This window comes from Coregonus clupeaformis, chromosome 3, assembly GCF_020615455.1.
Source record: "Coregonus clupeaformis isolate EN_2021a chromosome 3, ASM2061545v1, whole genome shotgun sequence".
NCBI classification, from domain to species: domain Eukaryota; kingdom Metazoa; phylum Chordata; class Actinopteri; order Salmoniformes; family Salmonidae; genus Coregonus; species Coregonus clupeaformis.
The window spans coordinates 6,982,722-7,010,492 of NC_059194.1; the positions used below are offsets into that span (position 1 = coordinate 6,982,722).

At 42.8% G+C, this 27,771-nt stretch overlaps 1 protein-coding gene across 1 annotated transcript; it reads right to left on the reverse strand.

Annotated features, from left to right (window-relative positions):
* Positions 1-5: 5 nt before the first annotated feature.
* LOC121539967 (nuclear RNA export factor 1) lies at positions 6-27,286 on the reverse strand. The gene is given in 22 exon segments (XM_041848624.2): positions 6-441; positions 547-607; positions 15,468-15,650; positions 15,922-16,037; positions 16,167-16,282; positions 16,731-16,789; positions 16,897-17,001; positions 18,623-18,678; positions 18,773-18,841; positions 18,944-18,957; positions 18,960-18,979; positions 19,154-19,263; positions 19,462-19,569; positions 19,662-19,750; positions 19,840-19,909; positions 19,986-20,066; positions 21,282-21,386; positions 24,659-24,742; positions 24,829-24,970; positions 25,098-25,329; positions 26,142-26,198; positions 26,931-27,286. Coding segments are annotated over 22 exon segments (1,977 nt in total). The 5' UTR covers positions 26,992-27,286; the 3' UTR covers positions 6-402.
* Between the last annotated feature and the right edge of the window lie 485 nt (positions 27,287-27,771).

Consider the following 27,771-nt stretch of genomic DNA (forward strand, 5'->3'; position numbering starts at 1 on the left):
TTTTGCTGTGTGTGGAATACAATTTATTTTCAGAGCATGTGTGAATTTGATACATTTTGATAGTCATTTTTATAACAATCTTAAACAGGTTTAACACAAATTCAAAACCAATGGCTTTTTCTTTTACTGTATTACAATGAAAACATGACTTTAAACTAAGGTTACAATAACCAAGATTATATCATCACATCAGTCATCAAGTCAAACAACCTTGACACTGTTACTAAAACAATGGGGCAGAAATTAAATGTTGTGGATATTCTTTCTACTTCAGTAAAACAATACAAAGAATAAAGGATAAAACCAAAACCCATATAAAATATATACAATTATTCTATTCTTGTTCAATTCTTAACCGAAAATCTAATGTTCACTATCAACAGCATGTATTCTTCCTACTCTTCACTTTATAAAAGCGACATCTGGGATCTTGCTTTCAATCTGAGGGAGACGGAGAGGAGAAAAACATTTAGTTGGACAAAGTGAAAAACTCAGAATATGTATTTAATCAATATTTTATTTGACAGTTAATTCATGATACTTTACCTTTAATTGTGTGAAGATCTGTGCAGCTTTGTTGAAATCCCACTCATTGTCCTGAAGACACCTGACAGAGAGAACGTCACAGTGAATGTTTCTGCACCAAACATCGACCTTTACAATTTGACCTTTAACATTTACCCTCTGTCAAACACGCACACACAGGGTGTGTTCGAGCAGTAATAATGCTAACACAGACAACAGTAGAGGAAAGTCGATGAGTTAAGTTGGGGGAGGTGCATCTACGACAGCCGACAGTCGGACACTGTTGTGGTTTACCTACAGCACGGCTCTGTGCAACGTGGCAGTGTTGCCATTCTTTATAAAAGTTTATCTTTGTAATGTCGAAATAAACATGTCTCCAACCCTCCAATTTTCAAGCCTTGAGACAATTGAGAAATGGATTGTGTATGTGTGCCCTTCAGAGGGTGTATGGGCAAGACAAAATAAAATAAATAAATGTTAATAAAAATATTAAAGTGCCTTTGAATGGGGTATGGTAGTAGGTGCCAGGCGCACCAGTTTGAGTGTCAAGAACTACAACGCGGATGGGTTTTTCACACTCAACAGTTTCCCGTATGTATCAAGAAATGGTCCACCACCCAAAGACATCCAGCCAACTTGATACAACTGTGGGAGGCATTGGAGTCAACATGGGCCAGCATCCCTGTGGAACGCTTGACACCTTGTAGAGTCCATGCCAGAATGAATTGAGGCTGTTCTGAGGGCAAAAGGGGGTGCAACTCAATATTAGCAAGGTGTTCCTAATGTTTCGTACACTCGGTGTCTTCATAGGTTGCACCTCAGTCAGTCGGTCGCGTCATGCGATTGTTATGAATGTTCTGTCGTAGTAAATATTAAAATGTTATAGCTTGGTCTGACTAAAATCTTGTGCATGACCCATTTTAATGTTAGGAGCTTGTTTTCAATCAATGCTGTTCCTATGCAAGAACAATGGACAGAGCCAATATCTTCTCAAGGACAACTCCCACGCCACAGGCCACAATCTGGTTGCTCCCCGCGAGACTTTCCTTTGAGAACATACACACATTCACACACACATCTCCATGCATACGCACACTCATCCTCATGCCTCACGAGTTACGCACACACACACACTGCACTTCCTTCTACTGGTCAAAATGGGGCTTCTACTCTGGACAGAGCAGACCCGCCTCCTACGCCTCGGGAACCAATCAAGGGACTAGAAGAAGGACCCCTTCCTTTGTGTTGCATTGTATAAAGTAATGCTGAAAACTCTGTTTTTGATCCCTTTCAACTGTCTCGATAAGAGGCAACTGAATGGGTCCATGCATGTAGCTTGAGCAGTACCAGCTATCTCTGTTGTTTAATAAACTGCCTTTTGCTTAAACATATTCCTCTCCGTCTAGCGTCGTTGGTTCTGTACTTCCTCTCCTGTATGGTTTCACCAACAAAAATGGTAGCAGAGGATGGTTTTAATTCGATCTAAAAGTTGGTGCGAGAGGAAAAGGCAAATCATCGATCTAAAAACAGACGGAAGAGTGACCTGAAAATCCTGGAGAAATCAACTATTCGTCTTGGCTCAGGAAACCTGATCAGAGCGCGCTCTTCTAAAAAAGGTATGCAGAGCCTGTTAAAACGAAATCTTGCATATTGTATTATAGACCAATACCAAATTATGATCAGTAGTACTGAGCGTGAGTATGAATACTTGTTAAATAATTTTCCATCCTAATGAATTAAGGCATAAATGAGATATCTGGTACTGTGAACACTGAGAACTGTGTATATTATGAGAGTCTTACCAGTGACTGAATACTGATGGTTGTATATTAGGAGAGTCTTACCAGTGACTGAATACTGATGGTTGTATATTAGGAGAGTCTTACCAGTGACTGAATACTGATGGTTGTATATTAGGAGAGTCTTACCAGTGACTGAATACTGATGGTTGTATATTAGGAGAGTCTTACCAGTGACTGAATACTGATGGTTGTATATTATGAGAGTCTTACCAGTGGCTGAATACTGATGGTTGTATATTATGAGTCTTACCAGTGACTGAATACTGATGGTTGTATCATGTATTTTAACGTGTAATTTTTGCCTGTGTGTTTTGATGTATTATAACGTGTAATGAATGATGGGAAGTTATAGTGAGACTTATGAGACTGAACACCAATCTGTGGGAATTGAGTGAATTTGACCTAGGGTTTCAGGAACCGGGGACTGGGGAGACTGATATTGAAGTTGTGCATGATTCTAGAACAAGCGTGAGATAACTAAAGCGTGGTGTGTGCTGTGTGTAGAGATTACTGCATTGGTATATGTGACTGGAATTCTTATTCTTATGATAATAATTGCATTAGAAATTATATAAATTAGCCTCTTTATATGCGAGGGTGTCATACATGAGATAAGTCTGTATTTGATACCGATAATACATCCAAGATAGAGAAAGCAAGATGGCAGGACCAAACATAACCATACCCAAATTCAATGAATACTTAGAACAACGAATGACAGGGAGAGTAATGCCAGGTCCACCAAGGGAGGGAGGTCATATGCCCGCCCTTGATGTACAACAGATAGGAATGACTGATTATGTGAAGAAATTGACGGAATTTTCTGCAGCACTCTCTTCTCAGGCGCAGAAGGCCCAAGAGGGGGAGCTGTCGGGAAGTACGCTGACACTGAAGGTAAACGTGGGAGACGGGGTGAGGGTTAAAGTCCACAAGAGAAAGTGGCTGGAACCCAGGTGGACTGGACCGTACGAAGTGAAGGAGGTTACTTCACACTCAGTCCAGGTCAGAGGTAAATCAGGAGCACCCTGACACCATCTAACACACTGCACTCCAGCCCCCACTCCTTCCAGACCATTGTCTGAAGTAAGAGCTGATTTGAGCAGCGAGAACCAATCCTGACAACACAATGAAGAAACCCTTATAGAACAACAATCTCACTCAGGGAGAAGGATAACTTTTCCCCCTGGGAGAGATTGGGAGTGTCTGAATGATGTATGTATGTTTTCTGATAGGAATTGGACTCCTGCTGGGCACTCCTTATGAGGTGTTGTTCTTTTACATTACATTTGAGTCATTTAGCAGACGCTCTTATCCAGAGCGACTTACAGGAACAATTAGGGTTAAGTGCCTTGCTCAAGGGCACATCGGCAGATTTTTCACCTAGTCAGCTCGGGGATTAGAACCAGCGACCTTTCGGTTACTGGCACAATGCTCTTAACCACTAAGCTACCTGCCGCCCCGTGTTGTGTGAAGCTATTTAGAATTACTTGTTAAATTGACTTATAATATAGAAGAGGTGGCTAAGGGATTTTTAACAGTACCAACCATGGGGGGCAAATCCTACAAGAGGTCCCAGAATTTACTGGGGACGGAAATGCTTGATGTAATTAAAATGGAATCCAGGGATAGAAGAAATCTCCATTATATAACCAGGTGGAGGGAGAGGTATGGTTTTGAGGGGACGTCTGGACGGAGATAAACTTCGAATCCATGCTTAAACAGATACATAAGGTGTGTAAAGGAGAAATAAGCAGTGAGAGAGAGAGAGAGAGTTGAGGGGGCCAGTACCCACTGACAGCCTTACCTAATCTATTGGCGGGGGAATGAAAGGGGCCCAAGCAACCTTAGATGTATACAGTAATAATAATAATATGCCATTTAGCAGACAGGCCATGAACACAGAGGATGTGGCCAGAGCGGTAGAAAGAATGACCCACCCCAAAACAGGAATAGTAAGGTTTGGGCTGCCGTTAGAGGGCAGTGGGTTTCAGGGGATGCCCATAGGACACTTTTTGCCATGGGCCGATTACGGAGAGTATGTTGGGAAAATAACTGAATTGTGTAATAGCCTCAGAGAGACATGCAATCCATCATGAGAGAAAGTCAGACAGGAGAGAGGAGAGAGAGAGAGAAGTCCATCCCCCAGCTTTGAGTGTGAGAAAGAGGAAGATAAGGCGTGACTAGTCCTTGAGGGAGAAATAGTAGACTCTAGTGGGGGGGAAGACTAAGGAACCCTTTGATCCAAATTGTGAGGTGTTTGAATTGGCTACTATTGACTTAGCACTTCAACAGGAACAGAGAAACCTAATTTGGCATTGACAGTAATGGGTATGAAAATTAATTGGATGATGGGGTTTTGTGTTGAATTAGAGACAGTGAGACTATTAGTCAATACCTAGGAGAGAAGAGAGGTTACGGTAGCAAAGACAGACAAGAAGGAAATAGTAATAGTGGAGACAGGAGTGAGTGGAAGTGTTACAATTGGACAAAACGGGACATTTGCTAGAGAATGTGAGAACCGTGTAGTTACTGCAAGGAAAGGGCACCAGTTAAGAAACTGTAGGCAGAAGGGGAAGAGAGAAATCAGGAGTCCTCATGACCTGGCTGTTTGGTTGTTGTTTTTTAATTGGGGTTTTCAAATAGAAAACAACACACCTAGTATGATGTTAATAAAGTCTTGTTGTTTCAATTTTGGAGGGTTTTCAGCAGGTCAAGGGTTATAGGTCTTAAAGGTGCACACAGTGAATTTTATGGATTTTTTAGGTTTTGGCTGAGTTTGGGGTATATATGATTTCTTATGAGAATGAATGTCATGAGGACTTAATGAACACTTGGGATAACTAACATTTATGAAATATTTAGAATAATGGTAATTGTTTAGTATACTATGGGATTAAACAGTTCGTTAAATGATTTCAATGGCCTCTGAACTCTGTTTTAACATTCTGGTGTTAATTAATCATCCACACTAGTACATTCTAAAGGCATGAGAGGAAGACTTTAAGATAGTTTATTTTACTAAGTTGAGGGTAATTTATAGTACTGTGAAAATTGTGAAGAAGATTATAATTTGGTAATAATATATTTGATTTGAACCATAAATAACAGAAGAGAGAGTGGAGGAATGGCAATTGGATAATGAAATACCAATATTAACTAAAGTGATTGTTTAAGTAGGTGGTAATATTGACACATGGCCAAATCATGTGTCAAAGAGGGGGATGGTTGGATTAAATATTAAATATATACGAAGGAGAGGACAAAATACTTTTAAAAAAAAACATGTATGATAGTTTATTAACCACACCTGTATGTCAGAAGTTTTGTGCCCCACAGGTGAACTAAAGGAGAAGGTGACCCACTCTATCTAACCAGGAGACTGAATCAGGCCTGGCGGGAAGGGGCCCTACCAAGTACTGCCTTTGCCAGCAGAATAGCTGAGAGATCCATCTGGGTGCATGTCACACACTGTACAAAACCAGCTACACCTGACGAACAAACACAGAGTTAGGAGAAAGATCCGATCACCACTATGGTCCGGGGGTTGCCTCCTTAACGAAGATTCCCTTACCCTGTCTGATCATCCCTGTGTGAGTTCGATAGAAGGTAAAGCAATGGGTTGGCCTCTGGCATCTGACATGTTCTCAGGGCAAGGGTGGGGATTCACAGGTCTCCCGACGGTAGGTAGCTGTCTGATTGTGGGGGCCATATTCCTAACACACACGGACCCTCCTGTTTCAGCCAGAAGTGGTAGTTAACCTAACACAAGTCTAAAAGGCATAGGAGACAGCTAGACGTAGGGGAAAGGGGAAATTCTAGAGTAAACCTCTGAGGGAGGTAGTGAGACCGGGCTGTGATAAAGATAGTGCAAAACTATAGACCTGGAGGAAGTAGTACAGGTGGAAACGGGTATAGAAATCTTAACCTGTGGTTGGAATGGATTCAGTATACGGCAACAACTATGTCTAAAGAAGACTGTTTTGCCTGTGGGACAGCCAAACCAGGGTTAACAACTACTCCGTTCCCCTTGACAGGCTTTAACTCTCTGTCAGGTTTTTCCTCCATGCAAGCCACCTGGGAATGTGGTGAAAGAGTCTTATGGTAACTTGCACTATCTGTTTCCCCCGATAACAAAGTCATCCCGACCTGGGTTGCCTCAGTTTGAAGTCACAGGGGATTCTAAATTGTTTTTCTAGTCTAATCTCTCCTCTTTGTTGCAGCCAGAGGATTTTAGGAGCCAAAAAACCAGACCCGTGCTGACATCTGATGGATGTGTGGTGATAACTGATTGTGAACTCACCTACATACGCAAACAATCAAACGTGTCAGAGACTGGTGAGTTGTCACATAGAAAGTAGGACCTCCTCCCGGGATCCTTTGATGAAAGGATATATTGATGGGATCCACAATCAGATCGCAGCTGGGTTTGAATCAAGTATTTTCTGGTGGTCAACAATTAATAAAAATGTAGATTGGATAAATTATATTTAATATAACCAGCAAAATATTTATAAACCACACTCGTGATGCAATAAAGGGATTAGCTGAGCAGACAGCGGCAACTAGCTTAATGACATGGCAGAATAGAATAGCTTTAGATATGCTTTTGGCTGAGCGGGGACGGGGTTTGTGTTCTGTTTGGATATATGTGCTGTACTTTCATCTCCAACAATATAGCACCGGACGGGCCCGTGACCAAAGCGCTTGAGTGACCATCACCACGCTGGCGAGAACGAACTGGTTGAGAACTCTGGTATTGATAGCTCCATAAACGGTTGGTTTGATAACATATTTGGTAAATGGAAAACTATTGTTGTGACTATTCTGGGTGAAGTTATGGCCTCTATGGGTATACTTGTTCTTTGTGGATGTTGCCTTATTTCTGGCTGAGTGACTGGTTTGGTGAGTACTCTTCATGGTGGTTACTGGATTTCTGACCCTAGTAATTGTGTTTTTGCTGTTAATGTGTTGTGCTGCTTGCATCGTCCCTTGTCTCAGGAGGTCAGTGGTAGGAGTGGTGCAGGCGTCAGGTATGATGCTGTTGTTACCGGCCCAGGATGATGCAGGTGACTCTGCTACTGACTCTGAGACCAAGCTGGATGATCCATGTTTTGCCTAGTAAAATACATACACGCATTTATTTTCAGTTCTTGCTCATTTATTACCTTATGTTTTTACTAACCACTGTGATTGTTTATTCTTCCTGATGTGAAGGTAAAGGATTCCTGGGTGGCTGGTAGCCAACTCAGTACATGTTAGGTGTAGGGGGAGGAATAGAGGTTAAAATTATTATTTTTATTTTCTATTAACATTAAATGTTGTGATTTAATTTCCATATCTTGTTATTCTTAAGGGTGATTATACTCTGTTTAGAGTGACACCATAAAATTGTTGGGTTTTATTTTTTTGGATCTGTATGTGATGAATAGCTTGGAAGGAATGCATTAATGAGGAGCACTGTACTGATATGGATTGTTTCACATAACAGGCAGATAAGAACACTCTCTCTTTGTTGTCTGTGAAACTGTCCTTGAACATGGGTACATGGAGTACAGTTTTTGGGGCTCGTCCTTTTGGGTGCTGACTGTTGTACTATTAATAAAAACGTCGATAGAATTAACTGCATACATTAATGTTAAAAATTAGGCAATTGGACACAACAAGGTTTTGAGGCGGTGCATGGCCAGTTGGCTGCAACCTCTCTCATGGCTTTCCAAAATCGTATTGCTGTCGACATGCTCCTGGCTGAAAAAGGAGGAGTATGTGCTATGTTTGGTGAACAATGTTGTACCTTTATTCCCAACAATACAGCCACAGATGGCAGTTTGATAATTGCCCTGGAAGGGTTACTGAACTCTTAATGGCAAAATGAAGAGCCACTCAGGGGTGGATACTTCAATGTGGGACTCTTGGATGGATGCGTTTGGTAAATATAAAACGCTTGTTTCTTCTATACTTGTATCCATCTCAATTTTGCTGCAATTCTAGTGCTTTGTGGATGCTGTTGCATTCCATGCATACGGACGCTGACAACCAGGATTATAACCACCGCTATTGATCCGCATCCTGCAGATAACGGTCAGATGTTTCCTTTGCTTGCTATTGGCGATGCTGACCAAGGATATCTGGATGATGAATAGCATTTAAGCTTTTGTCACGTCTCTTGTGAGAGCGTGAAGAGGGGGAATATAAAACTTTATCTTCTGATAAAGTTTTCCCTATTTTGCCAATTGCAGCATTTAAGCTTTTTGTCACGTCTCTTGTGAGACGTGAAGAGGGGAATGTAAAACTTTATCTTCTGATAAAGTTTTCCTATTTTGCCAATTACACTGTTAGCTTGTGTCACGTCTCAAGTTTTCCTTCTTTACTGTTACTTGGTCCGTCTCTGGGGAGACGTGAAGAGGGGGATTTGTCGTAGTAAATATTAAAATGTTATAGCTTGGTCTGACTAAAATCTTGTGCATGACCCATTTTAATGTTAGGAGCTTGTTTTCAATCAATGCTGTTCCTATGCAAGAACAATGGACAGAGCCAATATCTTCTCAAGGACAACTCCCACGCCACAGGCCACAATCTGGTTGCTCCCCACGAGACTTTCCTTTGAGAACATACACACATTCACACACACATCTCCATGCATACGCACACTCATCCTCATGCCTCACGAGTTACGCACACACACACACTGCACTTCCCTTCTACTGGTCAAAATGGGGCTTCTACTCTGGACAGAGCAGACCCGCCTCCTACGCCTCGGGAACCAATCAAGGGACTAGAAGAAGGACCCCTTCCTTTGTGTTGCATTGTATAAAGTAATGCTGAAAACTCTGTTTTTGATCCCTTTCAACTGTCTCGATAAGAGGCAACTGAATGGGTCCATGCATGTAGCTTGGAGCAGTACCAGCTATCTCTGTTGTTTAATAAACTGCCTTTTGCTTAAACATATTCCTCTCCGTCTAGCGTCGTTGGTTCTGTACTTCCTCTCCTGTATGGTTTCACCAACAGTTCTCAAGCCACCCTCTATCGGCAGCGCCATAGTGGTGCCCTAAAGTGGTGATAAACCCAGTCATTCTGGACGCAGGCTAACTACTGTTTCATCTAAATTACACTATAGTGCCTGGAAATACGATGATATTGTTAAAGTGGTGAAATATTTGGTCGTCAAATTTACTTTAGACAGATGGCAATGTTGTCATTAGCTATCAAAATTAGTCAAAAATAGCTAGCAGTGCTAACATTAGCTAGCTAAAATCCGGTGGCCTCCCCTCAATATTAGCTAGCTAGCTAACGTTATACCACAGATAGAACAATGAGACAGATATTTCACTGGATGTATAAATGTGAAGCATCCGCTTGGCGTTTCCACTCACTATGGTAGTGAGAGGAAGCCCACTGGCGGGCAGTGGGAGGAGATTGAACGACATTAATTTTGGCCGACATTCTGCAAATGTTCTCATCGATGAAACATTTGATCTCAATACAGTTTTCTGTTCCCAAAACTCAAATCTGTTATGAACAGAGTGTACTAAGGTTTACACACTTTACCCTTTGCAAAAGTTTTAAAAAATTGCGTCGTTTAGAAGGAGTGCAAAGGCCAATTGAGTTATTGCACACGCGCACTTCACAAAGTAGGAGTTCCCTAACGGAAATATGCAGATGATGCTAGAACACGCTAATAGGACCTCGCTAAATCGTGCTTGGATCTGCCCACGTCTTTGCTCGTTCTGCCAAACTAAGGCTCATTTGTTTTCATTGGAAACGAAAGGCTGTCGTCTATCATGGTTTAGTTATAAAAATCTGTGGTTATACTACATCTAAAGTCAATCTGGTGAAATCAAAATGATGATAAAGGTTTTCCTACTAATTATTTGCCTCCTTTTGAATGTCATAGTATTTCCAAGCCACTAATGCACTTTTTATCAAACCTTCATCAGCGCTCATGATGCATTGAGTAGAATGCTCAGTCAGGCATTAGTTCAAAACGAATGTTCAAAACAATAGTGATGAAACATGCACCCATGAATAGGGAGTAGTAAATAACATGGCAGAAATACAAGGTAATTGAAGTAGCTATGTACTGTACATATAGGTAGGGCTCAAGTGACTAGGCAACAGGATAGACAAGACAGTAACAGCAGCATATGTGGTGAGTGTGAAAGTGTGTGTGTGGCGTTAGTATGCATGTGTGTGCATGTTGTGTGGGCGTATGTAGTATGTATGTGTGTGTTGGGGTGTCAGTGTAAGTATGTGTTGAGTGTGTGGGTAGAGTCCAGTGTGTGTGCATAGAGTCAGTGCAAGAGAGTTAGTGCAAAAACAGGTAAATGCAGGTAGTCCGGGTAGCCATCTGATTAGCTATTTAGCTGTTTACAAGTTTTATGGCTTGGGGGTAAAAGCTGCTCAGGGTTGTTTACCGCTTGCTGTGCGGTAGCAGAGAGAACAGTCTGTGGCTTGGGTGGCTGGAGTCTGAATTTTTTTGGGGCCTTCCTCTGACACCGCCTGGTATAGAGGTCCTGGAACGGCAGGGACCTCGGCCCCAGTGATGTAATGGGCCGTAAGCACTACCCACTGTAACCCCCTGTTGATGCCAAGCAGTTGCCATACCAAGCGGTGATGCAACCAGTCAAGATGCTCTCGATGGTGCAGCTGTAGACCTTTTTGAGGATCTGAGGGCCCATGCCAAATCTTTTCAGCATCCTGAGGGGGAAGAGGCATTGTTGTACCCTCTAAAACGACTGTGTTGGTGTGTTTGGACCATGATAGATCCTTAGTGATGTGGACACAGAGGAACTTGAAGCGCTCAACCCACTCCACTACAGCCCTGTCGATGTGAATGGGGGCGTGCTCGGCCCTCCGTTTCCTGTAGTCCACGATCAGCTCCTTTGTCTTACTGGCGTTGAGGGGGAAGTTGTTGTCCTGGCACCACACTGCCAGGTCAATGACCTCCTCCCTATAGGCTGTCTCATCGTCGTCGGTGATCAGGCCTACCACCGCCGTGTCGTCGGCAAACTTAATGATGGTGTTGGAGTCGTGTGTGGGTGAACAGGGAGTAGAGGAGGGGACTAAGCACGCACCCCTGACGGGCCCCCGTGTTGAGGGTCAGCGTGGTGGATGTGTTGATGCCTACACTCGCCACCTGGGGGCGGCCTGTCAGGAAGTCCAGGATCCAGTTGCAGGGGGAGGTGTTCAGTCCCAGGGACCTTAGTTTAGTGATGAGCTTGGAGGGCACTATGGTGTTGAACGCTGAGCTGTAGTCAATGAACAGCATTCTCACGAAGGTGTTTCTTTTGTCCAAGTGGGAAAGGGCAGTGTGGAGTGTAATAGAGATTGCGTCATCTGTGGATCGGTTAGGGCGGTATGCGACTTGGAGTGGGTCCAGGGGGTCTGGGATGATGGTGTTGATGTGAGCAATGACCAGACTTTCAAAGTACTTCATGGCTAGAGACTTGAGTGCTACGGGGCGATAGTAATTTAGACAGGTTACCTTGGCGTTCTTGGGCACAGTGACTATGGTGGTCTACTTGAAACATGAACAGTGCCTTCACAAAGTATTCATACCCCTTGACTTATTCTATATTTTGTTGTGTTACAGCCTGAATACAAAATTGATTAAATATGATGTTTTTCCTCTCACCCATCTACACACACACACACAATACCCCATAATGACAGTGAAAATGTTTTTAGAAATGTTTGCAAATGTATTGAAAATGAAATACAGAAATCTAATTTACATACAGTACCAGTCAAAAGTTTGGACACACCTACTCATTCAAGGGTTTTTCTTTATTTTTACTATTTTCTACATTGTAGAATAATAGTGAAGACATCAAAGCTATGAAAACACATATGGAATCATGTAGTAACCCCCCAAAAAGTGTTAAACAAATCCAAATATATTTTACATTCTTCAAAGTAGCCACCCTTTGCCTTGATGACAGCTTTGCACACTCTTGGCAGTCTCTCAACCAGCTTCACCTGGAATGCTTTTCCAACTGTCTTGAAGGAGTTCCCACATATGCTGAGCACTTATTGGCTGCTTTTCCTTCACTTTGCGGTCCAACTCATCCCAAACCATCTCAATTGGGTTGAGGTCGGGTGATTGTGGAGGCCAGGTCATCTGATGCAGCACTCCACCACTCTCCTTCTTGGTCAAATAGCCCTTACACAGCCTGGCGGTGTGTTGGGTCATTGTCCTGTTGAAAAACAAATGATAGTGGGACTAAGCCCAAACCAGATGGGATGGCGTATTGCTGCAGAATGCTGTGGTAGCAATGCTGGTTAAGTGTGCCTTGAATTCTAAATAAATCACAGACAGTGTCACCAACAAAGCACCCCACACCATCACACCTCCTCCTCCATGCTTCATGGTGGGAACCACACATGCGGAGATCATCCGTTCACTTACTCTGTGTCTCACAAAGACACGGTGGTTGGAACCAAAAATCTCAAATTTGGACTCATCATACCAAAAGGACAGATTTCCACCGGTCTAATGTCCATTGCTCGTGTTTCTTGGCCCAAGCAAGTATTTTCTTATTATTGGTGTCCTTTAGTTGTGGTTTCTTTGCAGCACTTGAAGAAACTTTCAACGTTCTTGAAATTGTCTGTATTGACTGACCTTTATGTCTTAAAGTAATGATGGACTGTAATTTCTCTTTGCTTATTTGAGCTGTTCTTGCCATAATATGGACTTGGTCTTTTATCAAATAGGGCTATCTTCTGTATACCACCCCTACCTTGTCACAACACAACTGATTGGCTCAAACGCATTAAGAAGGAAATAAATTCCACAAATTAACTTTTAAGAAGGCACACCTGTTAATTGAAATGCATTCAAGGTGACTATCTCATGAAGCTGGTTGAGAGAATGCCAAGAGTGTGCAAAGCTGTCATCAAGGCAAAGGGTGGCTACTTTGAAGAATCTGAAATCTCAAATATATTTTGATTTGTTTAACACTTTTTTGGTTACTACATGATTCCATATGTGTTATTTCATAGTTCTGATATCTTCACTATTGTTCTACAATTTAGAAAATAGTACAAATAAAGAAAAACCCTGGTATGAGTAGGTGTGTCCAAACTTTTGACTGATACTGTATATTGAAAATATATATAAAACGCAACATGTAAAGTGTTGGTCCCATGTTTCATGAGCTGAAATAAAATATCCCAGAATTGTTCCATACGCACAAAAAGCAAATTTCTCTTCAATTTAGTGAACATTTCTCATTTTCTAAGATAATCCATCCACCTGACAGGTGTGGCCTATCAAGAAGCTGATTAAACAGCATGATCATTACACAGGTGCACCCTGTGCTGGGGACAATAAAAGGCCACTCTAAAATGTGCAGTTTTGTCACACAACACAATGTCACAGATGTCTCATGTTTTGAGGGATTGTACAATTGGCATGCTGACTGCAGGAATATCCACCAGAGCTGTTGCCAGAGAAATTAATGTTAATATCTCTACCATAAGCCACCTCCAACGTTGTTTTAGAGAATTTGGCAGTATGCCCAATCGGCCTCACAACTGCAGACCACGTGTATGGCATCGTGTGGGCGAGCGGTTTGCTGATGTAAACATTGTGAACAGAGTGCCCCATGGTGGGATTATGGTATGGGCAGGCATAAGCTACGAAGACAATTGCATTTGATCAATGGCAATTTCAATACACAGAGATTCCGTGACGAGATCCTGAGGCCCATTGTCGTGCCATTCATCCGCCGCCATCCCCTCATGTTTCAGCATGATAATGCATGGCCCCATGTCACAAGGATCTGTACACCATTCCTGGAAGCTGAAAATGGCCCAGTTCTTCCATGACCTGCATACTCACCAGACATATCACCCATTGAGCATGTTTGGGATGCTCTGGATCGACATGTATGACAGCGTGTTCCAGTTCCCACCAATATCCAGCAACTTCACACAGCCATTGAAGAAGAGTGGGACAACATTCCACAGGCCACAATCAACAGCCTGATCAACTCTGTGCGAAGGAGATGTGTCGCGCTGCATGAGGCAAATGGTGGTCACACCAGATACTGACTGGTTTTCTGATCCACGCCCCTACCTTTTTTTTAAAGGTATCTGTGACCAACAGATGCATATCTGTATTCCCAGTCATGTGAAATCCCTAGATTAGGGCATAATGAATTTAATTAAATTGACTGATTTCCTTATATGAACTGTAACTCAGTAAAATCTTAGCAATTGTTGCATGTTGCATTTATATTTTTGTTCAGCTTATTTAGGCTTGCCATAACAAAGGGGTTGAACACTTATTGTGTGTAGGCCAGTGACAAAACATCTCTATTTAATCCATTTTAAATTCAGTCTGTAACACAACAAAATGTGGAAAAAGTCAAGGGGTGCGAATACTTTCTGAAGGCACTGTACGTATAGTCACTGTGGGGACGACGTCGTCGATGCACTTATTAATGAAGCCGGTGACTGATGTAGTAAACTCCTCAATGACATCGGATAAATCCCGGATCATATTCTAGTCTATGCTAGCAAAACAGTCTTGTAGCTTAGCATCCACTTCATCAATCCACTTCAGAATTGAGCGTGTCACTGGTACTTCCTGTATAGGTTTTTGCTTGTAAGCAGGAATCAGGAGGATAGAGTTATGGTCAGATTTGCCAAATGGAGGGCGAGGGAGAGCTTTGTATGAGTCTCTGTGTGTGGAGTAAAGGTGATCTAAATTTAATTTACTCTCCTCCGTAGTTTCATCAGGAGAGCGCCTCAAAATATCACTATTTGTACATATCCACTGTATGAATATGAACTGAATATGATCTGAATTGTGGAAAAGTTGGTTCCTGTTTCCGTTACATCTTGGGTACCGTTCGCGTGGGTCAAAGAAAAACACCCTAATGATTGGTTGACAAATAGTACCTCCCAGTAGCCAGGCGACGGCTGCATGGTGCAACCGGTGAGAAGCAACTGCAGCGACTTGAAGGCGACTTCATAAAAAACTGCATGACCTTTGATCACATGGTTTTTATAAAGTTCATGCAGTCGACATGTAGACAAAAGTCGGACACATTTTATCCCCATAATGCAACTCACTTTGAAAGGCGGTGACCAATGACTTAGCAAAATGTATCTGCTCGAACACGCCCACAAACTTACTTCTGCGACCACTCAAGGTTCATGCCAGACTTGAGGGAGAAGGCAGAGAGCATCTCCTGCTGGGGGGTGTTGAGGGTGGGCGCTGGACTGCTGGAGGGAGTGGGGGCGGAAGCAGTGAACGCACGCTGGATCTCCTCCGTTGTGGCAATGCGCACAAACAGCTCGTCGTTCACTATGCACAGACTGGAGAGGGAGAAACGGAGGCAAATGGTTTGAAACGTTCTTTCAATGTATCCCCCCCCGATTTCTTTAATTTAGGACCAGTTGGCCTGTTATTTTTTTTGTTTATCTTTTTACTGATGCCAATATTTATTAATATTCGTTGACGATTGTTTTCGTATATCATATAAGATATATCATTTTAGCATTCTTCAGCACACAGACAGTCTTATAAGAGACGTATTTGAGTTTTTAGAACTAAAATCAGGTGAACGAGGGTCCTCATTCGACTTACCCAGAAGTCCCAGCAGGAACTGCGATGAAGACCCGAGAGAAGGCCCTAACCGCTTCTTGAGATTTACCATCGACTTCTTTGAACATTCCGCTGACCGTGAAGGACAGTAATGTGGTCTGAAAAATAGAAAATCCAAGGTTTTAAAAAACAAAAACAAAAAACCCACCCATGAACAGAAGAACTTAGAACTAATAATGATAGTATTGAGAATGCAACATTAACTATAAAATCAGATATTGCCTAACCGTGTGGGTGTTGACGTCTACATTGAAGGAGGCCGTGTCATGCTGAGTTTTAGGCAGCTCGTTGAGCAACGCCACCACGTTCAGCCGTGTGTGCTTCAGCAGTCGGAACCGTGTTGCTGTGGGGAGCAGATTCCAGAGGGAAGCATTTACATTTACATTTTTAGTCATTTAGCAGACGCTCTTATCCAGAGCGACTTACAGTTTAGTGAATACATATTTTTTTTTATACTGGCCCCCCGTGGGAATCAAACCCACAACCCTGGCGTTGCAAACGCCATGCTCTATCAACTGAGCTACATCCCTGCCGGCCATTCCCTCCCCTACCCTGGACGACGCTGGCCCAATTGTGCGCCGCCCATGAGTCTCCCGGTCGCGGCCGGCTGCGACAGAGCCTGGATTCGAACCAGGATCTCTAGTGGCACAGTTAGCACTGCGATGCAGTGCCTTAGACCACTGCGCCACTCAGGAGACATTTAGAAGATGCACACATTATTACAGAAATACAACAGACAAATCTGTCGATGACAGACTTGGGTTATTGACATAAATATTTGGAAGACTCACATGGATCTTTGAGTCGCTTTATGTTACGGCTGTCTTTATGGTACTCGCTCAAACTACACCTATGAAGACAGAAAAATATAAAAAAGAAATATGTAATTCGTAACCCCCACGATCCAGACATTCAGATGGAGAAATGTGTATGGCACTGTGTGTGTGTGTGAGAGACCTGTTTGGGTTCTGGCTGGATGGCAAACTAAGTGAGAAGGAGGCACCATCATGGTAGGCTTCTAGAAGAGGCTGTCTGTTCCCAGAGTCATATACACTGTAGTACCTGTCATAGAGAGGTTATAACACTGTAGTACCTGTCAGAGAGGTTATAACACTGTAGTACCCGTCATAGAGAGGTTATAACACTGTAGTACCCGTCAGAGAGGTTATAACACTGTAGTACCCGTCAGAGAGGTTATAACACTGTACTACCCGTCAGAGAGGTTATAACACTGTACTACCCGTCAGAGAGGTTATAACACTGTACTACCCGTCAGAGAGGTTATAACACTGTACTACCCGTCAGAGAGGTTATAACACTATAGTACCCGTCAGAGAGGTTATAACACTGTACTACCCGTCAGAGAGGTTATAACACTGTACTACCCGTCAGAGAGGTTATAACACTGTACTACCCGTCAGAGAGGTTATAACACTATAGTACCCGTCAGAGAGGTTATAACACTATAGTACCCGTCAGAGAGGTTATAACACTGTAGTACCCATCAGAGGTTATAACGCTGTAATAGCTGTCATAGAGGTCATACACACTGGGTGTTTCTCAATATGCATACTACCGCAATCCACACTCTCATGCTCTGAGTACATTCTCCGACCACGTTCTCTTGAGTGCGTTCTTGTGAGGACGAGTGTGGAGAATGCATAAAACATTACATTTGAGAAGCACTCCCACTCTCCCTACTGTATTATCTCACGCTTCACCTCCCCATTCACTGAACCTTCTTCCTGCCAGAACAATGGCAACAATAGACAAAACAAGATATACACAAAGCAAACGTTTTACTTCAGAATTATCAGCTAGATATGTGAATCGTAATAATCTAGCTAGCCAGCTAGTTACAGGCAAAATGACCTAAAACTAAAGTTATGCAAGGTAGATGTACATGTTTCGTGGGTAGCTACCAATTCTTCATGGCTAGCTAGCTAACCAGTTACCCCTATTGACTTACTATAGACTTACCCATTCACCGAACCGTCTTCCAGACAGTTAAATGGCAAGAGACGAAACAAGACATACACAAAGCAACCGTTTTACTTCATAACTATCAGCTAGCTAAATGTGAATATTAATAATGTAGCTAACCAGATAGTTTAACAGGCAAAATGACCTAAAACTAATATTATGCAAGATAGATGTCAATTCTTCGTGGCTATCTGGCTAGCTAACAGTCCTAGTAGCTAGCCAGTTAGCCCTATTGACTTATTATGGGCTTGCGATCTACGGTACGTAGGCAGGTAAACATGCCAAAATCAACACAGCATGTATTTATTAACGTATCAAGATAAAATATTGTAGTCCGGCAACACATGAGATGTGAATAGGCAACATTTAATTACGATGTCTGAGTGTATTTTCTCTTGCTTCAGCTCAAATAATGGTTGCCATTCATTTCAATAAATTGTGCGTAATTTTTTACATGGTTGCTTCATATTTCTTTGCATACTTTCCGTTGAAGCTTGCATCGATGCATGCTTCAAAATATGTACAAATGGAGTACGCCTTCGAGATGTGCCCCCCGTGCTCAGTTTCGCATACTTTGATTTGGACAGATTTTCTCAGAGCGCGGTAGTATGCATTTTGTTGCTTGTCTTAGACGTGACAAAGATATCCTTTATGAAGGAATATACTTGAATCTTGACAAAAGATATGTGAATACACTTACTGTTGCAGGAAATGCAAGATGAGGACCTTGATTTCTTCTGAACCGAAGTAGCTACCCTAGATTGGTCAAAGAAAAGAGCATCTGTCAACCAAGCGAGCAAGCTGAATCAAGTGCACCTTTTGTTATTCTGTGAACCAAAACGGACCAGACCTTGCAGGGGGGGATGGTGGTGGGTGCTACCACTTCAAACACTATCGGCGGGGGGAGGTCATGACCATCCTACAGAACAACACAACAAAACAACAAAAGGAAACAAACAAACAAACAAATCAGATGCAGACAAAGATGGAGAGGATCTGAGAAGAAAAGCGAAAATCTTACCAGTTTGAGCAGCCGGGAAACCTCTCCCTCATGGCACTGATGTTCACCATGGAGAGGGAACAGGAACAGAGAAGTCACATCCCACACCCACTCAAAAGTAATGGAGTCAACAGGGCCGCGACATCCACTGGACTATGTCAGTGCTCCTATCTATCTATCTACCTACTAACTAACCCCCACACAGCCTAACCCCCAGGCTCAGAGACTGACCTGATGTAGGTGCGCTGGTCCTTGAACTGGTCACACAGTGGGTTACGGTCCAACCACAGCTCAACCAGCTTCAAACCCTTCAACCTATCCAGCTCCTTATCTGACTTCAACTGAGAAGATGGAGAAAGAAAGAAGAGGATTGAGTGGGAAAAGGTTAAGCGAGCAGATTAAGGGGAAAATCCAGACTTGTAATCTCTCATTGACATCAATGCATGACAAAGTAAAAATGTGATGTGGAAGTTAGGATTCGCCCCCAAATGAATAGACAAGGTTAGAGATTAGGGTTAAGGGTCAGTCTCTTCTCTCACCTCATTGTGGGAGAGGTTGAGGGTCTTCAGGTGTGGGGCCTTGCTTATCAGATCTGCCACATCTTCCAGTTTATACAGCTTGTTATTGCTCAGGTTCAGACACACCAGCTGAGATAAGAGAATAGGACAAGAGATCTACACATTTTAGCTCAACAAAATAAAACTGTATGGGTATAGATTGGGTATTATTATAGTATTACCTCAGGGATGTTTTCCTCAATGATCTTGACCACAGCATCCATAAAGGTCTTTCTGCTCAAGATCACCCTGATGTTCTGAGACACCAAGTCTGAAACAGAGGTACATACATTTTAGACCAGGACAGAGGAAGATAGAAAGAGTGGTTAGTTTGAATCTCCAGGTAGTATGGGGTGCTACCTGGGTCAGTACGGATGTTGTTCAGGTCCAGTGCTCGCTGGGAGCCATCAAAGCGCTTGGCCATGCATTGCTGAGGGAGATATTACAGAAGTTACTCATATTCATCCATATTATTTTCATCGCTCACCCCTCCCTCCATCTCTCACCTTTAAGTGCTCCATGTCCTCAGGCTTCAGTTGGGTGTTGAGGATGGAGGGAGGAGGACAGGGGTTCATAAGCACTATCACCTGGAGAAGAGAGGAGCGGTGTGTGGGGGTGGGGTGGGGGGTATAGGAAGCATAAACATGGTTATAAATAAGTAGTAACTTCAAAACACTGCCCACAGATGGCAACAATAAATATACTGAACAAAAATATAAAAACACAACATGCAACAATTGCAACGATTTGACTGAGTTACAGTTCATATAAGGAAATCAATCAATATAAATTAATTAATTAGGCCCAAATCTATGGATTTCACATAACTGGGCAGGGGCGGAGCCATGGGTGGGCCTGGGAGGGCATAGGCCTACCCACTTGGGAGCCAGGCCCACCCACTGGGGAGCCAGGGCCCAGCCAATCAGAATTAGTTTTTCCTCACAAAAGGGCTTTATTACAGACATAAATACTCCTCAGCACCCCCTCAGACGATCCCGCAGATGTGGAGGTCCTGGGCTGGTGTGGTTACACGTTCTCTGCGGTTGTGAGGCCGGTTGGACGTACTGCCAAATTCTCTAAAATGACGTTGGAGGCGACTTATGGTAGAGAAATGAACATCCAATTCTCTGGCAACAGCTCTGGTGGACATTCCTGCAGTCAGCATGCCAATTGCACACTCCCTCAAAACTTGAGACATCTGTGGCATGGTGTTGTGTGACAAAACTGCACATTTTAGAGTGGCCTTTTACTGTCCCCAGCACAAGGTGCACCGGTGTAAAGATCAAGCTGTTTAATCAGCTTCTTGATATGCCATACCTGTCAAGTGGATGGATTATACTGGCAAAGGAGAAATTATCACTAACAGGGATGTAAACAAATTTGTGCACAAAATTTAAGAGAAATAAGCTTTTTGTGCATATGGAAAATGTCTGGGATATTTTATTTCAGCTCATGAAACATGTGACCAACACTTTACATGTTGCGTTTATATTTTTGTTCAGTATATATTAACATTCAATCTGCAGCTCTTATCAAATAACATTGAATTGGGAGATCATGGGTTGAGGAATAGAAGGGATAAAGTACACATAAGTCCTCTGTAGCTCAGTTGGTAGAGCATGGTGTTTGCAACGCCAGGGTTGTGGGTTCGATCCCCACGGGGGTCCAGTATGAAAAAAGTATGAAAATGTATGCACTCACTTAACTGTAAGTCGCTCTGGATAAGAGCGTCTGCTAAATGACTAAAATGTAAATGTAATAGCCAGGAGTATAGCCAACAGTTAGTGAGAATGCTGCTTTACCTTGTAGCCCTCAGTGTCTGTGATTTGGCGAGAGACTCTGCACAGTGCGTTGGCTGAACAGGCATCCTCGAGGTAGAACTGGGCTTTATGGCCTTCAATCTGGTACTGAAAGGGATGGGGGGGGGTTGAGAGAGAGAGAGAAAGAAACAATACTAATACTTAAATGCACTTGTAAATATCCTCAACATGTACTTCTATATTTATAGGTTTAATAGACAAACAATAGCCAGACATACACTACCAGTCAAAAGTTTGAACAAGGGTTTTTCTTTATTTGTAAAAAGAAATTATAGAATAATAGTGAAGACATCAAAACTATGAAATAACATATGTTATATTTGAGATTCTTCAAATAGCCACCCTTTGCCTTGATGACAGCTTTACACACTCTTGGCATTCTCTCAACCAGCTTTCAATTAACAGGTGTGCCTTGTTAAAAGTTAATTTGTGGAATTTATTTCCTTCTTAATGCGTTTGAGCCAATCAGTTGTGTTGTGACAAGGTGGGGGGTATACAGAAGATAGCCCTATTTGGGCAAGAACAGCTGAAATAAGCAAAGAGTCCATCATTACTTTAAGACATTAAGGTCAGTCAATACGGAACATTTCAATAACTTTGAAAGTGCAGTCGCAACAACCATCAAGCGCTATGATGAAACTGTCTCTCACCGCCACAGGAATGGAAGACCCAGAGTTACCTCTGCTGCAGAGGATAAGTTAATTAGAGTTACCAGCCTCAGAAATTGCAGCCCAAATAAATGCTTCACAGAGTTCAAGTAACAGACACATCAACATCAACTGTTCAGAGGGGACTGTGTGAATCAGGCCTTCATGGTGAAATTGCTGCAAAGAAACCACTACTAAAGGACACCAATAAGAAGAAGAGACCTGCTTGGGCCAACAAACACGAGCAATGGACATTAGACCGGTGGAAATGTGTCCTTTGGTCTGGAGTACAAATCTGAGAATTTTGGTTCAAACCGTGTCTTTGTGAGACGCAGTGTATGTGAACGGATGATCTCCGCATGTGTAGTTCCCACCGTAAATCATGGAGGAGGAGGTGTTATGGTGCTTTGCTGGTGACACTGTCTGTGATTTATCTAGAATTCAAGGCACACTTATGGCTACCACAGCATTCTGCAGCGATACGCCATCCCATCTGGTTTGGACTTAGTGGGACTATCATTTGTTTTTCAACAGGACAATGACCCAACACACCTCCAGGCTGTGTAAGGACTATTTGACCAAGAAGGAGAGTGATGGAGTGCTGCATCAGATGACCTGGCCTCCACAATCCCCGACCTCAACCCAATTGAGATGGTTTGGGATGAGTCGGACGGCAGAGTGAAGGAAAAGCAGCCAACAAGTGCTCAGCATATGTGGGAACTCCTTCAAGACTGTTGGAAAAGCATTCCAGGTGAAGCTGGTTGAGAGACTGCCAAGAGTGTGCAAAGCTGTCATCAAGGCAAAGGGTGGCTATTTGAAGAATCTCAAATATAAAATATATTTTGATTTGTTTAACACTTTTTTTAGTTACTACATGATTCCATATGTGTTATTTCATAGTTTTGATGTCTTCACTATTATTCTACAATGTAAAAAAAGAAAGATAGAAAAACCCTTGAATGAGTAGGTGTGTCCAAACTTTTTACTGGTACTGTACATACAGTGGGGGAAAAAAAGTATTTAGTCAGCCACCAATTGTGCAAGTTCTCCCACTTAAAAAGATGAGAGAGGCCTGTAATTTTCATCATAGGTACACGTCAACTATGACAGACAAAATGAGAATTTTCTTTCCAGAAAATCACATTGTAGGATTTTTAATGAATTTATTTGCAAATTATGGTGGAAAATAAGTATTTGGTCAATAACAAAAGTTTCTCAATACTTTGTTATACCCTTTGTTGGCAATGACACAGGTCAAACATTTTCTGTAAGTCTTCACAAGGTTTTCACACACTGTTGCTGGTATTTTGGCCCATTCCTCCATGCAGATCTCCTCTAGAGCAGTGATGTTTTGGGGCTGTCGCTGGGCAACACGGACTTTCAACTCCCTCCAAAGATTTTCTATGGGGTTGAGATCTGGAGACTGGCTAGGCCACTCCAGGACCTTGAAATGCTTCTTACGAAGCCACTCCTTCGTTGCCCGTGTGGTGTGTTTGGGATCATTGTCATGCTGAAAGACCCAGCCACGTTTCATCTTCAATGCCCTTGCTGATGGAAGGAGGTTTTCACTCAAAATCTCACGATACATGGCCCCATTCATTCTTTCCTTTACCCGGATCAGTCGTCCTGGTCCCTTTGCAGAAAAACAGCCCCAAAGCATGATGTTTCCACCCCATGCTTCACAGTAGGTATGGTGTTCTTTGGATGCAACTCAGCATTCTTTGTCCTCCAAACACGACGAGTTGAGTTTTTACCAAAAAGTTCTATTTTGGTTTCATCTGACCATATGACATTCTCCCAATCCTCTTCTGGATCATCAAAATGCACTCTAGCAAACTTCAGACGGGCCTGGACATGTACTGGCTTAAGCAGGGGGACACGTCTGGCACTGCAGGATTTGAGTCCCTGGTGGCGTAGTGTGTTACTGATGGTAGGCTTTGTTACTTTGGTCCTAGCTCTCTGCAGGTCATTCACTAGGTCCCCCCGTGTGGTTCTGGGATTTTTGCTCACCGTTCTTGTGATCATTTTGACCCCACGGGGTGAGATCTTGCGTGGAGCCCCAGATCGAGGGAGATTATCAGTGGTCTTGTATGTCTTCCATTTCCTAATAATTGCTCCCCAGTTGATTTCTTCAAACCAAGCTGCTTACCTATTGCAGATTCAGTCTTCCCAGCCTGGTGCAGGTCTACAATTTTGTTTCTGGTGTCCTTTGACAGCTCTTTGGTCTTGGCCATAGTGGAGTTTGGAGTGTGACTGTTTGAGGTTGTGGACAGGTGTCTTTTATACTGATAACAAGTTCAAACAGGTGCCATTAATACAGGTAACGAGTGGAGGACAGAGGAGCCTCTTAAAGAAGAAGTTACAGGTCTGTGAGAGCCAGAAATCTTGCTTGTTTGTAGGTGACCAAATACTTATTTTCCACCATAATTTGCAAATAAATTCATTAAAAATCCTACAATGTGATTTTCTGGAGAAAAAAAATCTCAATTTGTCTGTCATAGTTGACGTGTACCTATGATGAAAATTACAGGCCTCTCTCATCTTTTTAAGTAGGAGAACTTGCACAATTGGTGGCTGACTAAATACTTTTTTTCCCCCACTGTAGGTTTCAAAGCATACATTAGACTCCTCTATCCCAGTGATCAGAAAAACAACATTTAACCCATCAGTCAAGTTCTATGATCCCGGCTGGGCCGTCTGCCAGTAACTTACCTGTACAGGTGTGAAGGGTACGGAGCACAGGTTCTGTAAAGCCGTCAGCAGCCACTTCTTGTCGTATTTCCTCCCATAGGGAATCTGCCAGAGAGAGCAGTTAGTTGGCTATAAAATAGTTTATCAAAATGAAATAGATAATTGTCATATTCTTTGTTAAAGATACTCACAATCATCTTGTACCAACTGCTCTTGTCTCTTCCTCCTCCTCCACCACCTCCTCTTTCTCCTCCTCCTCTGTGGCCCCCAGCTCCTCTTCTGTCTCGGTCAAATTGCCCATCGCCTCTCCGATTCGGCCACCTGTATGGGTTGCTAAGGGGTCAGAGTGCACAGTGTTACCTGACAAAGAATCATCTCACAAATCGTATCTTTATTTATAGACAGTAACAGTCAATCTTATCGCTGCCATGTAACAGTAGTAGTATGCAATCTCACTCACAATCTGCGGTGAGAGCTGCCATCCTGTGGGCTCCCGCTGTTCATAGTTACGTCTACATAGCTATCTTCGAAGCGGACCCGAGGTCCCGGTCCAGGGCCCCTGAACCCACCCATTGGGCCCCCTCGAGACCTCTGCTGCCTGGCCGGGCCGTCGTAGTAGACTGGGCCCCTAAAGGGGCCCCGACCCATACGGCCCCCCCGGAACTGAGGGTCCGCAACTCTGATGTCATGCTCTGGGGGAGGGAGAGGGAGAGGATGGATCATCATAAACAACCTCGTAAGGGCAATCTTCTGGTATGAATATCTGTTTATTCATATATATTATCATGTTGTTATTATTACCGACACATTTGTAGATTATTCATCACATAACTGCATATTTTAAAAAGGTGACTAAAGTGGCTGCACATTTTTGTAATAAATGGTCAAAACACTTCATCAGCATTTAAAACATTGAGCATGCCTCAGTCTGGCCAACTGACTAACATCACCAGTGTTGCAAATGTAGCGAGTTTTCAGATCCCTGCAGATATTTTCATTGGTAAAAAAAAGGCTAGCGATAAATTCAGTTACTTTTCAGGCTGCCTTTGGTGACACCGATGATTTCTATGGTTTGTACAGCATTTTGCAAATTTTCCGACTCAATTTTGCCTCAAATGAGATCGGGAGAAGCTGTCTGTGCAACAGAAGTCACTACAACGGTGCACACACAGGCTGAGAAGCACAAGGGGAGGGGGTGTGTGGCCGGAGAGTGGGCGAAAACGCTGTCGGGGACCGCAGTTGTGCCGCAGCAAGAACAATTGGTGCGGTGATGTCGTCGCGGCAACGGCAAAACGTAATATAGTGACAAATCAAGCCAATCGCGATTCTCACTGAAAATAATTGTCAACACTGGATGGGGTAGCCAGGGGTGCTAGGGGGGTTGTTTCTGAATCGGGATGTAGCCTAAAAAGCCTGTCACATGTCGGTCACAGAAAATGTAAACGGCTGTCCTGTCCCCATATGCCAATCGCCTCACTTAATTGTTCACACTTCGGCGTTTTACCTCCTGGTAGTTTGCCTTTGCTTGTGACATCTCTCTGCACGACAACTCCCTCCTGATCTAGGTAAAGGAGGAAAACAACTGTTTAGAAGCAGGTTTGAAGCCTTGTCCCAGGGTAACTTACCGCTGTAGAAGCGGCCACCGTCCGCCATACTCCACTGTCAGATACAAAACACAACCCTGGATGACAGTTAAGCAAGCGCTGCGACCGTAGGCTACTTCAGACGAACATAAATCAAAACGAGTGAAAACGAGATATTTAAAAATCCGGAATTATGTTCCAAAACGTGAAGGTAAGGTGGTTATAAATTGTGTCCCACTGCATTGCTCTATGGAAATCTAGTTACTGTTCTGCACTTGAACAGAGACGTAAACACTGCGGTCTAGAACTACATTTCCCGTGCTCACTAGATTCCGGGAAGCGCGTAATTGCATTTGCCAGCGCACGGCAGTGGCACGAGGGTCATGGCTAGAAGGGATCCAGTTCTTGTCAAATTAACGTAAAACGTTTTTGTTTTTTTTACTAACTCTAATCCTAACCCTTCTCATGACCGACTAAATTAATTATCCTAATCTGCTACGAAAAGTCAAATAAAACGTTACTGGTAATTTGACAACAACTGAATCCCATGACCTGGTACAAGTGGAATCAATTTGAAGGGAGCTGTTTTCAACCTGACAGTTCAGCCAAACGTAATACCCATTCATTGGTTGACTAGACTATTAAACACAGAAGCTGCCTTAAAAATACTTGCTAGCTAAAGCTAACGTTAGCTAGCTAATTAGCCATACCTTGGTCAAGTCGGACACGTGCGACCACAGCCAGGTTGGGGTACCATTTTCGGAAGGTCATCTTGAGTTTCGCAAAGTTACAGAGTACTGTCACCAAATTATCTGAACAAATATCCTAAATGCAATTTATTTTATAGACATGGTTGCTGGTTAACTTCACTTGTACAGTTTAAAAGTTCGCTAGCCAGCAAGTTAGAGAAACGTCAACGTTGCTCTGGTGAGGCATCATTTTGCATTGCAAGTAAATTATTTACCACTAATAAACAATGATTGATCAAAACTAAATGCTAGTCAAATTGTTTAGTTTTAGCAAGATAAGTTGTGATGATGAAATGGCGAATACAATATCACATTTTCGATAGGGACAAAATTGATATTGCCCAGTCCCTGATGACTTTAAACAATGCCCCCTTGTGAGTGGTTTGCGCATGCGCCCTACCTGCAGGGTAAGAGGGCTCAGGGACATCCATTGAGCAGTAAAGACAATTCCTGTCAACTTTGCCCACATGTGGCACAGATGTAATGCTGCAAAAATTTGTAATTAAATAAATTTAATGAAAGACCATGTTTTTGTTGGCTGCATCTGTTGATTTTGGGTGCTAGCCTACCTCACCTGTCCTGCCGTGATGGTTCAGGAGATAACCGCCACCACAAAGCCTGGAGTATCTACTGTGGCTATTCAAATTGAATTTCCTCAATGGCACAAGCAAATGAGACGAACCAGACAAATTTGAGTTAGAACACATTGATAACTGTCAATATGATGTCTATAGATGAGGCATTTGTTTTCTGTCTATAGATTAGCCTGGGTTTTCTGCACGTTAACACTAGAAGCTTATTA